The sequence below is a fragment of the Ascidiella aspersa genome, chromosome 2, assembly GCF_963924565.1.
Source record: "Ascidiella aspersa chromosome 2, kaAscAspe10.2, whole genome shotgun sequence".
NCBI classification, from domain to species: Eukaryota; Metazoa; Chordata; class Ascidiacea; order Phlebobranchia; family Ascidiidae; genus Ascidiella; species Ascidiella aspersa.
In genome coordinates, this window is record NC_139448.1 from 13037269 (window position 1) to 13055758 (window position 18490).

At 36.9% G+C, this 18490-nt stretch overlaps 1 protein-coding gene across 1 annotated transcript in view; it reads left to right on the forward strand.

Annotated features, from left to right (window-relative positions):
* Positions 1–18490, forward strand: part of LOC146163777 (isoleucine--tRNA ligase, cytoplasmic-like) — a 63928-nt gene that overhangs the window by 2619 nt on the left and 42819 nt on the right. The window contains exons 8-15 of the mRNA XM_083381838.1: positions 69–191; positions 921–1111; positions 1935–2135; positions 3839–3962; positions 4788–4945; positions 5890–6025; positions 6752–6834; positions 11013–11143. Of these exons, the coding sequence (XP_083237964.1) occupies positions 69–191; positions 921–1111; positions 1935–2135; positions 3839–3962; positions 4788–4945; positions 5890–6025; positions 6752–6834; positions 11013–11143 (1147 nt within the window). The remainder of the gene's footprint in view (positions 1–68; positions 192–920; positions 1112–1934; positions 2136–3838; positions 3963–4787; positions 4946–5889; positions 6026–6751; positions 6835–11012; positions 11144–18490) is intronic.

Genomic DNA, 18490 nt, shown 5'->3' on the forward strand with positions numbered 1-18490 from the left:
TGCCACCCTATGCACTGCATGCATAGTATGCAGGACATTGTATTAAAATTGCGCTGTTTATCCTAAAGGACGATTACCGAGTTTGTTTGGCTGCCGGTGTTTTTCGGAAAGACGAGGCTCCGATTTGTCCCATTGACTCCAGTGGAAAGTTCACCGAGGAGGTTACGGACTTTGTTGGTCAATATGTCAAGGTAAGGACTTTCCTCTTCTTTCGTTTACAGACCACTTTTTTACAGATTTCCTGCATGTTGATGCATACATACAAAATAGGGTTGTGAAAGTCTTGCTACTAATCAAATGCGAGTATGATTTTTGTAACCAACTAACCAATGCCCCAATTTCCGTTGCGTAATTAGGCCAGCTAGATTATCTAATAATTATGAAACTTGCGTATATTCTTGCAAGTTGCAATACTTGTGACGCGATGGTGTTAAGTAAGCTTTACTACTTTCTTGAAATAACTTTGCAGGATTACAATTTTCGAAAATGGCCCCGGCACCGCACTCCTGTCCTTTGCCCCGATTTCTTGGTATTGTGTGCTGTTCGCACTATTTTAGGATCGTCTGTTTCGTACTAAAAGGGGATGTGTTGCCCGAATGAAGAAAACAAGCTAACAAATGTAGTAAAATTGTGTTGTTCCTATTGAAATTTAAACGCTATTGGAAAGCATACAATCTAAATTAAATTTTACCATTTAATTGTATGTTTAAGAAAAACGTTTTAACCTAATACCCCATGCGTTTGAAGTATAGTTAGACTGACAATAGAAGATGTAAGCAATGTTGCTGATGACGCAGAAATCGTGTTTTGATTTCTGCGAGTAGCCGGCAATGTTGGCGGCCATAATACGTTTCAGCGCTATGGTAATCCTCACACCCCTACCAAGTCTTTACTTGTAATCAAATCGAATCGGGTTTTAGGACGCCGACAAAAACATCTGCAAGAAACTGAAGCAAGAAGGGCGCTTGGTGCACCAGAGCACCACAAAGCACAACTACCCCTTCTGCTGGCGCTCGGAGACCCCTCTCATCTATCGCGCAGTTCCCAGCTGGTTTATTCGCGTTGAGCAGATTAGCAAGAACCTTCTAGAAAACAACGCCAAGAGCTACTGGTGGGTTTAATAATTGTACTGTAGTTGATTAAGTGCATCACAATAGGTTTTCTTCGTAAAAATATTGGGAGTTGTTCTACTTAATCGGTGTGGACGATTCAAGTGTGTCATGTAGTTACGCGCGGCATGTTTGTTTACTGATTAGAATGCGTTTAAACTCCTCTTATGGTAAAGGTTTACTCCAAATCCAACCTTTCTTTATTATATGTATACGATAAAAACGCTTTTAGTCTAGGATTTCTGCTCTAACGCATTATTTATTTTAATTAGTTATGAAAGTCGTACTAATTATGCGTGTGTGGAAAAAACAATAAAGCATTATCTGTAGTATAACGAATCAGCTGTACAAAATATATAAAACGCATTGGTGGATATTAAACGCAATAACTGTAGTTTGGTTAAACAGCTTTTTATAAGTCGCGCCAAAAGTAATTTAATGTGATCCCAAGTTCACGACAGATGAAGTAGCTAAATTACAAACACGCCTAATAATACATATATGAGAGAATCCACACAACGTTTATAAAAAGCGTTATCTTGCCCATTAGCCGATTCCTACGCTGCGCATTTTGCCGAATTTGAAAGTACGTTCATTAGGTTACGTCCTGTTCTACAAGCTCCACTGTTTTTACAAAGTTATTTATTTGTTTTTTTTGCCGATATGTTACTGAAATAGATTATACAAATTACTGTTGTAGTGTAGTTTAAGGTGATGTTTGCTATACAAAGATCCATTAAAATAATTATAAATAGACACGTTTAAGCGCGTTGCAGCCTCAGCTCTGACCTAATGTTAACCGCTTTCCCCCAAAAAAATACACAGGGTCCCTGAAGCGGTCAAGGAGAAGCGATTTGCCAACTGGCTGCGCGACGCTCACGACTGGGCGGTGTCGCGCAACCGCTACTGGGGAACCCCCATACCCCTGTGGGTGAGCGACGACTTCGAGGAGGTGGTGTGCGTCGGCTCCGTACAGGAACTCGAGGACCTGAGCGGCGTCAAGGCCGAGGACCTTCATCGTGAGAGGTAGATGTTGAATCTAGACTTGGACAACTAGATTTATTTTAGCTTTTCAAAATTAGATTAGAATTAAAATTAGAGCCTTTCAGTTTTTCCAAATTAGATTAGAATTAGATCATTTTGAGTTTTGTCAACTTAGATTAGGATTAGAATTATCGAATTCTTAAAAAATCGAATTTGATCTAGAATTTGAACTAGAATTACATGAATATTTACAATCAATTTCAGTAAATCGTAAATTTTCCTAATAAGAAAATGATGGTAAAATATATGTGTGCTAATTTTGATGCCTTTTAGCATAGAATATGCTTTTCAGACTGTGAAAATTATGTTCCGACGAAAGAGTTTGAAGTCAAATTCTTTGTTTTGACTAAGAGAATAAAAATGCCCTTGGACAAAGTAGCATTTTTTGGTCAAATCCGAATTAGATTAGACCTAGAATAAGAGCGCTCAAGCAATACACAAATTAGATTAGAATTAGAATTAGCCGCATTTTGCCGTATTTTGCCGCATCATTCATTGAATTAGAAAACTGAAATTATCTAGTTGTCCAAGTCTCGTTGAATTAAGGCTTTTTATATTGAAAGTTACTGAAGTTGTGCCGAATCCTGTGTATCTTTATTAATAAGCAATTGTTAGATTTTTAGTGCTCTGTGCCATACAACTAAACAAAACGATAAAACTACAATAGACCCAATTTCTACTTTAAGGTAGGGACTTAATTTACCTTTAAAATATCATGGAAATTGTTTAGATATAATTCGTTAGAATTCTTTTAGCTTTCCGCTGTGGAAAATTTAGGTTTCTACGGTAGCCGTATATCCCGCAGGAAAACGCTTTATTTTGCTCGATTGGTATACTGCCACGGCCAGCAGGCATGATGTACAATTGTTGTTGTTTAGTCAATTGTGAATGGAAAATGTTCGGGTTGGTCTAAACCAGTGGTTCTCAAACTATATTAGCTTGTTGAACAGCAAAAAATGAAAAAAATCGCAACGTACTTTCTACCAGAGCTCCGGCGTACGGAGTCGGTTAAAAATAACCCGAGTCCGACTCCAACTCCAACTCTAGAATCTCCTTAAAACCCATTTACGTAACAAAACTGGGTGGATACTCAAATCCACCCGTAGTTGTGCCATATAAGTTTATCCACCCACAATACATGGTTGAAATCATATTCTATTCGACCTTTACAATTACCAAAAATATGGACTCGCGACTCTGGTAAGTCTTACTCGAGTCCTGAGTCCAGTGTCCGACTCCAGCAAAATAAACTGAAATAACTTTTTTATAACTTTAAAATAGCAAGGAAAAATTGTTAAGTCCCAATAATAATACTAGTTTACCATTGGATATAGTGTGTACGTTACGCAACCAGCTTGACATTCTCCTGAGGGACATTACTGTACCGCGGCAAACAGTTTGAGAATCACTGTTTTAAACTGTTTGCTTGCTGAGACTTGCCGAGACTTTATATACGGGATTTGGCTGTGCTATAAAACTCGACTTTGGTAGTTTGACGCCTCATAAGTTCGTTATTTGTAGAGCTGCCTATTGTGCTGTCTTTATATAGCAGTACTGTAAAGTTACCAGCCAATATAGGCTAACTTTACGTGCTCCATGAAGTACGCCTGACATAAATTTCATCTCTCAAAACAACGCATGAACAGCTTGCCGCATGTTTTAACTAATCCTTTGTTTGTTTGCAGTGTCGACCATATCACTATTCCGTCTCGGATGGGCAAAGGTGTCCTTCGCCGAGTATCTGAGGTTTTTGATTGCTGGTTTGAGAGCGGATCTATGCCGTATGCACAGATGCATTATCCTTTTGAGGTGGGTTGTTTTTTAACCATGTGCTATAAAAAGATGTGTGATGGTATGAAAGTTGACGCTAGTTCGTTATTACATGTTATGGTGTGCTAACATGCTATGTGGAATCCAGTGGGATCGATGCAAATAAATCCTTGATATTTGCCCTGGCTGTGGGACATTTTTATTGTTGGAAATTTTGTTGGGCAAGCCTAGACTACTTGCTTGTAATATCACCCAACAAAAGCAGTTTCATAGCTTCTGTACTATATGTTTATTGTAAATGCAAGATCATTTTACTGCTACGAGCTTCTGAGGTTTACAGCACTAATCTTTTTTCTTTTACAAGAACATTGCATGGAAAACAAGAAGGTTTATCGTGTTATAGGGATATTATTATTGGTTACTTAGTAACGAAACCGTAAATATGGCAATGTAATCCTTATATGAATTACAAACCATGACTAAAATGCTGATTGAGAGGGTAAACAACACACTAATTTATTCTACGTTTAGCGTCTCTCAATAATATTTTTTTTAAGTTTAGCAACCTTATTGTCTGCGGTTTTGTTTAACGCATATGCCACCAAAATAAGTACAACAGGTATGAAAAAAAGGTGCTTACACTTACAGTCTTTATGTTACAACTATGCACCTGACATTTTGTATGACGCAAAATTCTGTAACGTTGGCCTTTGTACCATTTTGACTTGCTGTTATTATGTTAGTTTTGCCTTACCAATGTAACTAAATATAATATAGAATACCGCGCATATTTGGCTAACATTGCAAGTTCTTGTCTGGTTTGAACTGCAATACGATAATAATAACCTCGTCGAAATATTTCAGAACAAGAAAGAATTCGAGGACGGTTTTCCCGCCGACTTTATCGCGGAGGGAATCGACCAGACCCGCGGTTGGTTCTACACTCTGCTCGTGCTGTCAACCGCCCTGTTCGGCAAGCCGGCGTGGAAGAATCTCATCGTCAACGGCCTAGTACTGGCAAGGTTGGTCTGACCCTATAGGCTTATAGAGCACGATGGCCAATTGTTTTTGACAAGAGGGCGCATCAGGAATAAAAAATCTTTTATGGGGGGGTCAAAAATAGATATGAAACTCACATTAAAGTGTGATTATTTTTAAAAGAAAACTGTAAATATCATTCCTTTGTCAAACTGATTGGAGCGGGGAAAAGTAACATATGTAACAAAGAAGGAAAAACGTAAAACCTATGTTTGCCTAAACAAAGTTTCATTTAAAAAAGGTTTGGAATTTTTTTTATAAATTTTTGATCTAATCACATAGTAATTGCTATTACCCATACCTGGTTACCAATAAGTGTTAAATTATTTTCTCTTTATTTTGACTTGATTTCAAATTAAGAGACGGTATTTTTAACGATCTTTTTGGTGTGCATTTTTTAGCTTCTTGACCTATGTGTCAAAAACGTATTTTTCGATTTTTTATAACAACGGTACTAAATATTCCCGCAGTATGCTGCTCACGCGTGTACCTTACATTGTAACTCGAGTTTTTACCCTGCCTGACTTCCAATGTAAATCTTCCAAAAAATAAGATTTTTGCGAGAAAAAATGTTAGCTAATATTGCTGTGAAACCTTTTGAATGTTAAATCCCTATATGATAACACCCTAACTCAGTGGTTGTCATCCTTTTTTAGCTTTCGGCGCACGAAAAAAACTTAAGTATTTACAATATGCAAATATCAATATATTTTAATTTGTAATGGATAAGTGCGTATTTAATTCTGAACTGCTTGTATGTATGCCTATTAGTAATAAAAATATTTTTTTCCCTAAAATTGCCAAAAGTTTCGCGGCACACAGTTTGGGAATCACTGCCTTAACTGGAAACCTGTCGCGCATTCGGGCCAAACGCCAGTTCGACTTGTTCGCCCAATAAACAGCAACGTCAACTCTACTTTCGTTTCAGCGACGGACAAAAGATGAGCAAGAGAAAGAAGAACTACCCAGACCCGATGAAGGTCATCAATGCGTACGGAGCCGATGCTCTCCGACTTTATCTGATCAACTCGCCGGTCGTGAGGGCCGAAAACCTTCGCTTCCAGGTCGGTGTAACTTGCAACTTATTGTACTGAAAAAGCTTCATGTTGGCTTCAAAAGCGTTCGTTAAGTTTACTGTTCCAGGTATTTTGCTTCACTTTTTTCTGTGTAAACCCGGAATAAACAGTGGAACTTTTTTAAGTTGCCATTTCAACTTAACTCTTTTAGTTTTAAACTGTGTTTCGACTGAAGATGAATTAAACACCCATGGAACTTTTTTAAGTTGCCATTTCAACTTAACTCTTTAAGTCTTTAAAAAAATTGGAGCGGGCTTAAATGTAGCTCGCAAAACTTATTGTACAGAGAAAGCTACATGTTCGCTTCAAAATCGTTTGTTTCCTCTGCTTTTCCCAGTATTTTTCTCTACCTTTTTTCGTAAACCCGGATTAAAGAGTGGAGCTTTTCTAAAATGCCCTGTTAACTGAACTCTTTTAGCATTAAGTGTTGTTTAACTGAAGACCCATTAAAAACCCATATAAAAAGTATAGCGTAGGTCTCTATAAAATTATCCACTGTGCCTAAATATTTTGCCTTATTGTGACACATCAAATGCGACAGCGGTAAAATCGCACAATATTTTTGTCGCTAGGTGGTGGTAGTAAGTCAATGTTTGAACGGCTTTTCATGTCCGTGATTGTTTATAGATCACATTTAGTTTGTGGTTAAAATCAAAGGTAGTTTTATTTGAAACGACAAAGTATGAAAATGAATCGGTATTTTTATTTTTTCAGGAAAACGGAGTCCGTGACATTTTGAAGGACGTTTTCCTGCCTTGGTACAACGCCTACCGCTTTTTGGTCCAAAACATCATCAGGTAAAAAGCTTTACGCTGTGTAGCTGTGATTTTCACGTCATCTGCAGAAAACCAATATTTTTTTTGCCTCAAATTGAAAATTTACAAACAACCATTTTTGGAATATTTAAAAAACAAGAAAAATTAGGTTAATGCTTTGCCAGTTGTATTTCAAAAAAGTTATTTGGAATTATTATAGTTAAATGCACTTTTTCTAATAATTGATTATTTTACGTACTTTTGTCATAGTTTCGAGAAAGAATTGAGCATTTAAAGTTTTGCCTAATAACTAAAATATACTTTCTTGCATATCTATAATAAACTCTCCTTTACGTGGCTTTAACGCCGTAGGCACCAACTTTTTTAAACTACCATTTTCCCCGACCTCAACAAGAAAGTTTACCGCAATCGGAATTCGCCAGACTCTGTCGATGCTAGTCTCAAAAATGTTGGCACCCGCAGCAAACATCTTAAAATAATTAGTAGACTTGCACACTACTTTGTTGATACTATGTTTAAGAATATTTCACGAAAAAACATCACAGCGGCCGCACTTTACACAAGGGGAAATACTAAATGAAGTGTATATCTACAAAATTATAAATGAACTTTATTTCATTGATACTATAAAATGTCAATGTCGAAGAATTATTAATTTAAAGTTGTTTTTTATCTCCTGGTAAACGTCTTCTAAAGTTTAATTTTAGTGATTTCATTTTTCTCCTTTATGTAGCTGAGTAGCGGAGCCATTTATTAGAGCAAACGATATAGCGGGAACATTTTAAAAGGTCTAGTTAAACTTGTTTGCACAGAAAAAAATCGATTTATTTTTATCAGGCGCGCTTAAGACTTTATTCATCTTTACTTGGCCTCCCAATTCGTAGTTACGCACGACACACTGCTGACCGGAAAAATTAAAATAATTCGGAAAACTCCTGAAGGTTGAGCCGGGGTTATCACTAGCAAAGTCGGAATAACAAACTAACCTCTAGTTAGTATATGATAATTTTTAACACTTCATGGACGTTAACTTTATAATCATCGCCATTATTACGATATGTTTCACGGTAGCTTTGGTGTTATTAACTGAATTTACACTCTGTAGCTCTTGGAAGATGGCTGGGGACGTGCTGTTGTTTTTTATTGGGCGCAGACTGGTAGTTAGCTTTTCGCTTGATATTTGCTTGTAATCGACGAACTGGTCGAACGAAACGAATATATTATGGCCAATGTGTTGTTCGAAAACAGTGTTCTATAAACTTTTTTTATGTCGCGGTTAAGGGTGTTCAAAGTAGAATCTCAAGGTATTCTAGATAAATAGGTTTCGAATTTGGAATAACGAATCCAGAATAGCGAATCCTAGTATATTTTTATTAAATTACACTGGTCAACAAATTTTAACTTTTTTTTCTAAACGAAATTGTAAGTATTTCATCTGAGATGTATTTTTCGCGCTGATTTTGAATATACCTTTAGTTTTTCTCTAGAACATCACATTTTAAAAATGTCGTCAAATTTTAATTTTCCGAAAAAACGCCTTGAAAACAATGCTCAGCTGTGATAAATGGCCCTTTAGAACGTCTGATATAAACCTTTTTTATACACATAACTCAAGTCATCACAATAGAACTTCTATGATGGAATTTTCAAGTATTTCCCTCTTTTATAATCCTTTGTGATGGGGTTTTATTTCCTAAAATGTCGATTTTTTTCTCACTAACTGAAACTAGGTTTTCTGGTAAAAAAATTAACCTGATGCGCGGAAAAGGCACTTCGGGGGACATACATAACCCATCTCTATGCTAAGCTAAGCAGATCATCAACACCGAACGGAAAAGAATGCAATTTGCATTTTCTAAAAAGTTAGCACACAGTCACCAAATGCCACCGAGGCGCGTATTACCACATTTTTACCATGTGCATCCTTTGATATTTTATTAATATTTTGTTCCATTAAGATTCCTTTCATTTTGCTTAGCTCAGTAGTGAAAACTTTTTGTAGAGAAAATCTAAATATAGCGCTCCATTTTTCTAATCCTCAAGCAGGAAAATTTTCCAAGAGGCGCAACGTTTGTAATATCAGCCACTTACGGTTCTTGGGACCACCTACTGTAGGCTGTCTGAGTTTTATTTCCGTTATGTATTAATACCACATCAATCTCAAGCAAGTGGTTTTATTTTAATCCTAATACAAGCAGTTTTGACTTTTCGTTTGAAAAAAAACAGGCTGTTTAAATCTGTATGGCTTTCGTTTTGTTCTTAAAAACTCCATTCAATCTTCAACTTTATCAGGGAGAATTCATGACTTTCATGAGAAAAAAGTGAAACACGCATTGGGGCATTATGTAGTATAGGTTTCCTTGCTTAATCTAACAGCTTAAGTACAATTGTCCAACTTAATAATATCTGAAGTGATTCATTGCTTGTCGTTGGTCACTCAAATTTAAAAAGGTATATGTAACAACATTTCTGATTAAAATCTGGCATTCCGAACATTTATTCATTTTGATTTTTTCTGGTGTAGTGCTACGAGAATTTATTTAAACAACATACTTAGCTCGGATGCTGTTTTTTACATCTGGAAATTAACTACTTAATTACCAAAATCGTCGATAAAAATCTTTTTCTATATGTTTTTTTTTGAGATATCAGCAAAAAACAGATAAAATGGTGTGTGAGTCACATTATAGTTGGGTTATGTCACGGTGCGTAATTTGCCTATGGAAATAATACAGCAATACATTAAAAAAATTAAAATGCGAATATCTCAAAAACCTGATGTCCGACAAAAAAAATAAGGGCATTTTCAGAATCAGTGCCGAAAACACATTAAGGATAAATTGATCACATCTCCGTTTAAAATTTGCTGTTGACCAGTGTTATTTAACCTCGATTTAAAAAAAAAATCTCCCATATGTTAAACTGTTATTTGAAGCAGTTGTGTAAACTGTAATAATATGACCACTGTCCAGGTTGTTGCCAAAACTTATATTTTTGCCAATAGTGATACAATGCAACACTGCACACCGAACTCTTTATCAATTAGGTCCTGTATTTTAAAGCCATGTTGGGTCTTAGTGTTTTTTTGTTGGCCAACATGATCTGTTATGCAGTCAAATAGTGTACTGCTACAAAGGATACAAAATTGCTGTTGATATAACAAAAACTTGACAATTACGCTGTACATAACTGCATAACCTCGCTGAATATTGGCCTAAAGTTGACCTTAAGTAACCCTATAGCACATTTTATCGACGGCCAGCACGTTTTTAAAATGTAATGTTACTTTTGCAACTCAACGCAATTAGGCAAATTGCGAACTCCGCACCTGACATTACACGTTAGTCGCTCGGCCAATAACGCTTGATTGACACTTAATTATTAGACGAACGTTATCCGAGACGCGAAGTATTTTGGTCGCCCGAAAAAACGCTGACACTGCACTACCTGGCTACATTTATAGCAAGCACTATAATTTAGTCGTCGCAGCGACAGTACAACTTACCACACGCGTTTGCCGTTTGTACAATTAGGCGCAACAATCGACGGTAAAACATTAAATTATATCGGTTCCAATTACCCGAAATAAACGGCAGATTTGGATTGGAATCCAAGGATTCGATATTCTACTTTGAACATCCCTAGTCGCGGTCATCTCTTAGCAATATTTTTACCTTGCGGCCCACTTTAACCAAAAAAATATTTTTGATCTAGCAATAGGGTTTAGTGAAAGTCATTATAGTAAAAATGGCAATAAATCGTAACGCGAAACCGTGTAATGTTTACCACAAACAGTGCGGTTGCCTCTAAAATTGATTTACGAATCACACGTGTGTTTTTACCCCCTGTTTTGCAGCATTTTCAGGAGGAACAAACGTGCCTACAGATTGTGTTTTCAATTTAAAACTTCAGACTTTTCGCCTGTTAGTCCATTGCTATTTATAGAAGCGAGCATTTCAGAGGTCGTTTGTAATTCGTTCTGCCTTGCAGTTGATGAAATAATAATAATAATAGTGTTATTTTTTTGTAGTTGTGTATCTTTTTTTTATATCGTAAGATCCCAGCGAAACCACAAAGGTTGTGAAAAAGATCCAAAAAACTTTATTCAACAAAAGCAGAATACTATATAGTTACGCAAAAAGCATCGTCAGTTCTGCTAAGAATCTTAATTCGAATAAACTTTTTTTTCTGCTTTGCAGGTTAGAAAAAGACGAAGGCGTGACCTTCAGCTACAGCGAAAGTGACCTTGGCAAGTCGAGCAACATCATGGACCGATGGATTTTGTCCTTCACCCAGAGTCTGGTGCGGTTTGTCAAGCAGGAAATGTCAGGTACGACTAGCAAATAAAATTCATTCTGGGGCCGCAAACCATAACGCCTACTTCAAACATAAGAAGCGAGTAATTCGATACATTTTCGCTTCAGAGTCAACCTATCCCCTATATAGTTTCCCAATATTTTGCCCGACTGGCGTTTTATGCTCTACAGTACACGCAGTAGCAAAATGCGAGATTGCTCGACCGAGCAATCACAGACCTATGTTGCCTAATCATCCATGTCGTTTCACCCCGAAGGTTACATAACAAACATATTTTGCTCTATATTTTTACGCAAGCCTTTCCGGCATATTCTAACGTTTCGTTTGTGTATTTTGTTAGAAATCTCAAGTGCATGTCTATAGCACCTATAAACGTTGCACAACATACGTTCATCAACTTTACTGCTTTGATATTTCAAAAAGGGAGAAATACGCCTTTTGAACTTCGCTTTGTTTTCTGAGATATTCTCGATTGAAAATATCGCGTGTGAAAATATCGCATGAAAGTAATTTTAGTCGACCAAAACGAGTCCTGGTCATTTAGGAGCAGTTTTGTCGCTTGCGCGTTTTATATGTGCAGAACAATTGAGTTTCTGGACGACGTCCTGATTTTTTTCCTATGGTAAAGCTTTGTTTGTTTTCCGTCAACTTGAGTCAATAGATTTCTAGATAAGGTAATGGTCGTTAAGTGTTTATGATGCATTACTTGTAAAGTGGCATAATAATATGCATATTGGCAATTATCTAAGCGCAGAATTAATCTTGTAAGACAGAAAAATACCTCGTTTTTCTTAATGGCTAGTTAGCTCCGTTTTTTTTTGTAAAACCATTTTTAGTCGTGTTGTTTCGCAAAACAGAATTTATATTTGGAGGTCCCCCCGAAAATTGCCATTTTGCCCCCAGGGGATCAAGGGACGCGGTTGAAATACTAACCCAAAATAGCAAACCACTACACCTGTAAAGGTTAAAAAATATTCAATGTATATGACCGGATGAACAACCCGCTTTTATTTCACATGTAAACCCAGTATTTTGAGTTTCATGGACCAATTGTTGTCCGCCAAGCAGTTTTAGGGGGTTCGCGAATAAAAAATGTTTTCTTCTAAATTAGTTTTCTTGTAAACTTGAAAAAGAATTTCTTCTAAATCTAAAATATAGGTGAACGGAATTAAACAAACCAAGGGAGTTATGAATTAGTTGCTCTCGGTCTGATTTCTTTTATTTTACTTCGGTTATCAAGTAGTGACGTTGTTCCGTTTAGTATATAGATTTGCAAGACTGTGAGTCATCTGCCAAGTATACATTTTTCCTTTTTTTCTCTTCGTAAATAGTGCATTAGTCCGATGAAAAACACCAAGCTGGCAAACTCCCCAGCCACCACTAGCCTGTTGCTGCTTTTCGCAGCGTGTGGACAAACATGGCCTAATTCACACACAGCCACACACATTCACTGTGGAAAACGGGAGGCGAGCCCAATTCTCTATTGCCCTTTTCCCTAGTTTTCTCAAAACCGACTGGCGACCAGCCTGGAGACCTGGAGCCTGAAAGGAAGGATGTTGTGGTCAGCGCATTGGCCACTTCTGGCGCGTCTTGTCCTCGCAAGAATTTGAAGCTTTTTCAAACGAGGTGAAAAGGCCAAACCCTTTTATCAAATGCGCCGTCTCTGTCTGTTTGCGTGAAATGGTTCCCACGCGCTGCCCCTGACTCGAACTGTGTTCTAATATTAGAAGCGGCTTGTGGTAAGCTATGTTGGAACAACCTACTGTTTTCGCCACTCTCTTTATTTGATTACGTGTGTGTCTATCTGTTTTCCTTAAAGCAGCAGTTCTCAACCAGTGGGTCACAGAGTAATTTAAAAAACTAGAATGAGCTTTAATTGTATCACTATATTTTATTCTACAGGAATAATGGATTAGGGAGGAATTAAAAAGGAATGTAAATTTATTGTTTAGTCGCAAGTATCTCCCTATTGCACGGCTGAATAAATATTCTGTTTTGAAATACATTCTGCTGTTTTGTTCTAAACCCATTTTACAGTTTTTTCTTTCATAAAACTATTGGGCCACAGAATGTGTTTGCAACGTAAATGGGCCACGAAAGAAAAATGGTTGAGAACCACTGCCTTAAAGCGATTGACATTAGTTGAAATATCTGGTTACACAAAGATAACATCATCTTCCAAAACTCGCCCGACTAAATTTCTTGTCCGTTCGTAACCCGGGCCACTATTTTTCTTTTCAAAGTCAGCATTCAAGTCGTAAAAGTGCAGCGTTGCGTCTACAGGACAGACAGGCGACCTGACTGGATTGAAAATGTTTTTTTCCGCGCGACCCGCAATTACCAGTATTACTACAGTCATTGGAATCTGTCCAAGCGGATCATGCATTGCTCGCTGGCTGAAGTATCCTAATTTGGCCGACTCGTATCCGCGTGGGCGCCGATTGCAATTTTGCCGCTGGTGCAAGTCAAACTTAACGCTCGAATCAAGTTATATTTTTTCAATCCAGCTGATTGCCGCAATCTGTAGCGTCAGCCAAAGTCCGGGAGCGCTCTGCTCCAACCACGCTGACCGATGTACAAATATGTCTTTTTTGGCATGTCGCGACAAATCGGGGGGACCTAGGTCGCCTATTAAAAGTTGTATTGCCCGGTGCCTCCTAATGGCTGTTTCGTTCCGACTGCACATGCAAGTAAATTGCAATGTTGACGAAGCAGATATACTGCCACTTTGTGGTTTAGCGAACTTCCGAATGTCTCTTCTAATCGCAATCGGTGGAAATATAGAAGTACTGAAGAGCTATTTGCCTACGAATTGTTTTTATCACTTCATTATCAAATAAAAGCTTGAGAAGCGCACCGCTTCGAACAAAAATCAGTCATCAAGGTGTCACATACTAAGATCATCATCAAATAGGACGATTTTAAGAAAAGATTTACCACCTTGGTATACCTTTCGCCTTTAAAAGTAACTAAAAAAATCGGCTGTACCGTTTTCTCCTTGTCTAGGTTGTTTTTTTATTGATGGTGTTTCTCTTTTTTTTACGATGCTTTCAAAGGTATGTTGATTGGGTTTCTACAAGGTAATTATAAACAAGGTAACTGTATTTCGTCAAAAAGAATCCTGATTTTGGGCACGAAAAGTTGATATAAATAGAAAAGCTGCAAACATGTAAATGCTTTTTAGCCACACTGCGGTTTCATTTGGCCCGCATGTCCCGGTCAAATGTCATTTTCAGTTGACTTATCAGTAAAGGCTGAAATTGGCGCGAGAGGTTATGTTTGATGTTTCGCACAAATTACCAAAACCCCCTGAGATTCGCGATGTAATCTGTAGTTGTTGTCACGAATTGTGTTTTCACAATAACTACCCCAGCTTCAAGAAAGATTAGATAGTTCGTTTATTTTGATAGTATTTTGCTGCGTAAGTTCGATGACGGTCTAGCTTTGCCTCGTATCAGGTTGGTCGCGTCTCTAGAACTAACCAACTGCCCGTGTAAATCTAAGTACGCTTTTATTGTCGCAATTGCTGTTTCGCTCCTGGGTAAAGGTTTGGAGTTGTTATGCGGGTCGGAGTTGTTGGTTGAATAAAGTTGGACACCTTTTTAAATGTCGATAAATCCCTTGCAAGGATTACAACTGTCAAAACTTAAAGAAAAACCTTCATTTAAAATGTCAAGAAATCTTTGTGTGAGGCGCGCAGACAAATTTACGTAAATGCTGTTGATTTAGAAAATCTCGGTATCTGATTTGGCGCGTCTACTTGTCAGGCGCCGGTGTATTGCTATTAAACAAACTCGACGTCGGTAATTAAGATTAACCTACAAAAATGCGTCGCGTGGATGTGTCTGCTTCGTGCCTACTGGTTACGACAATCTTCACAGTAATTAAAGAAAACTTTGGTAAATCGGACTCGTTGTCCTGGAATTTTACAAGTTTTTTGATAGTTTGGACTTGCGTGGGCGGACGTGTAGGATGTTGGGTAATAATCGGTGCTTATAGTTCACTGACGTCAAACAGAATATGAGATCCCACCTAGTTGTAAAATTTCAAACGTGATAATATAATGTTTAATGTGTGATTCGCTTTGCAACTTATTTTCATTCCTGACAGGCATGAAATTTGTGATTCCCTTAGTGTTTTGGGAATATAATACAAGAATTTCCTTAGGTTATAATATAAGGAAATTTCTCAGGCTGAGATAGAATTTCGTCTTTAAAAAGTAAGTTACAGCTCAAACTTTTTTATAAACGAGTTTCCTTGAAAAGGCGCCATTTTTTTAATATTTTACCTATTGATGTTTTCAAATCGTTGTTGTTCGACATCCCCTTTCTTTTATATGGGTTCTAACACATTAAAAAATATAAAATAAAAAAATAAAAACATGACGATTTGGTTGTGTCGCCAATTATTTGCTTCAGTTTTTTACAATAGTTGTCATGAATTTTTACACTTATTTTAAGATTCTTGTTTCGGTATTTATAGCATCTTTAAACATGTTTTAAAGTTATTGATGTATTTTGAATAAACTTAGGCTGTTAAATGAATGACGAATTGTGTAATTAGGTTTGCGGGGTTCGAACCCCCATCACTTAAAAGAATATGCACGAATACATCATTGATCAACCTGATAAGGCCACATGTACAATTGAAACAAAACAAGCTCGCAATATAGATTCTCTTTTCCCTTGCTTTTGTATTAGGATTTGCAACACATAGAAAAACGGGCTTACAAGGTCTGCCCCTGATCAAAATTCACTTGGCGCTTTGGCGAATTGAACCACCCATCAAACCACTCCCACTCGACTCTTCAACGTATAAACCGGAAAACTACATTACACTTCCTTTTGGGGGTAGAATATTGATTTTTTAAGTTTAGTTTTAGGGTAAACAGTAGAGCCTCCGCTTCGACAAATTTATAGGAAATAAACGAAAATGTTCGATCTGCACGGAAGACCCAAAGCTGGCTCAATAGATTTACTTCAATTAAAACGACTTTTTGCTAAATTTCATCCCGTTAAATATGCGTTTAAGCCGGCATATTGTTAGGGTAAAGGCAGCGCTTCTGACGGCTATTTATTATTTTTTCAATTTTTTTAATTACCGTGGATTTGATCGGGACCAAACATTAAAAATAAGAAGGTAGTAGAATAGAAGAGAAAATTTATTATCCAAAGAACAGAAAAATGTTTTCTAAGTAAATTTGATAATACATTCTCTCATATGTAAAACTTGCCGTATACAAGGAACACACTTTCAAACGTAATTTTTGAAATAAAAGATTAAAGGATGATAGAAGAAAAACAAAAATAGACAAACGGTCGAAGTTAATTTAATCACAACATTCCAGTCTTAAAAAAATATTTTAAAACTGATAAAACAACTGTTCGATTCTCCCGGAAGGTCAAAGACGGACTTGTTTGGAACAACATATTTGCTCCAATTAAAACGACTGTTTGCTAAATTTCAGCTCATCCAATATGAGTTTGAACCGGCATATTAGAAAGGTCAAAGCAGTGCACGAAAAATCGGAAAACAACTCCTTGGCATAAGCCGACTTTAAAGTTTAAAGCGAGATGAAGCACCCTGATTGAATTATTCGTTTACTTTACCGTTGGTTCAAAGCCAGTACAAACCACTTACTGAAAATGGTTGTTGTGGTATTTGGCTGAAATGTCGTTGCGGTTAGTCGCCCCATTGAACATGTGATCTAAGTGTCTACGCAGAAAAGGACCACTGGGGACAAAAGTTAAATTTATTTCATTCGGCAAACGTTTTCAGAAATACACGCTATTTTTTCGTTGTATTCTTTCGTTTTTTCAGTTGTAGGGCGTTTTAAATAATATCACTCCTATAAAAGAGTTATGCAAACATTGATTTAGATATATTTATTTTTTAATATTGAAAACAGACCTGTGTTTAGTTTTCAATTGGAAGCTTTAAAACAGAAACGTCAGCGTAGCGGCCTGCCTAATATTTAGTTGCAGCTCACAACTCATTGTCGCCTCAAGTATACCCTTTTTCAGAAAAAATGTTGAATATTTTAAAACGTGTGAAACGCGCAGTATTTTACATAATAGTGTTGAGCATTGTTAATGAAATGTTTGTGTGGAGCTTTGACCTGTCTCTAAATTAACGTTAAATGTTGCACACTTAATGTGCAGTTTTTGTTGCTTAAATGAAGAAAAGTAGTGTTTGTGTTTATAAAACTGCTAACAGGAGGTTTAAACTTAATGACTAAAACTAAACAGTATTTTTTTTCCGATTTTTGTAATTTCAATTACTGATTTGATCATAGTTTTAAACGTTAAACATAGGAAGTATCAAGAAAACAGAAAATTAATATCCAAAGAACAGAAAAATGTTTTGTAACTGAATTTGATAATATATTTGTTTAATATGATAAACTTTCCATATGCAAGGAATACAATTGCAAATGTCATTATAGTTCGAAACATAATTTAGTTCATAAAATATTAAAAGATAATAGAAGGAAAACAAGATTAGAAGAATTGACAAAGTCTATTCGATCATAACAGTCCAGTCTGACAAACATCTTGTTAAAACTAATATAATGTCAAAGTTACTTTATATTGAATAGTTTTGTTTCATGCAGCGGCATGTCCATCCTAAACACTTTTACAACTTTTTCCTCAGAATTTGTAAAGTAATTTATACTTAATGTCCCATAAAACACACGTTTTGTTTCACTTCGGCGCGCAAACGACGTCAGCTGTCGAACTTATTGCAAGGTTGCGTAACGCAGCACCGACGTGTAAACAACACGAATAATCCTGTTACAAAATAGGCTTGGCCCGCCTGCGTTAGCTGCAAAACAACCGACTGTAGGCCATATTGGCGCACTCTACGATTTTTTGCCGTTATACGAATGTACGAGTGTCGAAAAGCGTTCGCTCGTCGAATGGTAAGACTGACCAATCCTCGTTTTGCTGGCAGCGGATATAAATATATTGCCTTGTCCCACAATTTGCGCATTGTCCACTTGCCTTGGTGTCCCCGTCGGGAACACACAATAAGGCCTACAAAGCAGTATCTATAATAGCATAGTATTAGAACTAACGACTGACTAAAGTCAAATATGAAGTAATAGCCACGACATAAAAATACTTAAAATCGTCTGAAAAAGACCTAAACCTGCCGTGATAAGGCCTAAACCAGTGGTTCTTAACCTTTTATAGGTTGCGACCCCCCTAGAAATAATAAATAGATTACGGCACCTCTACAAGATTTTTCCGTAGGTAAAAATCACTAGAATGTCACAAAAACGGAACTGGAACAACCAGAACAACTCTGCACAACGTAGAAAGTAATTGGAATTATTTTACTCTAATCTAGAGTTGAG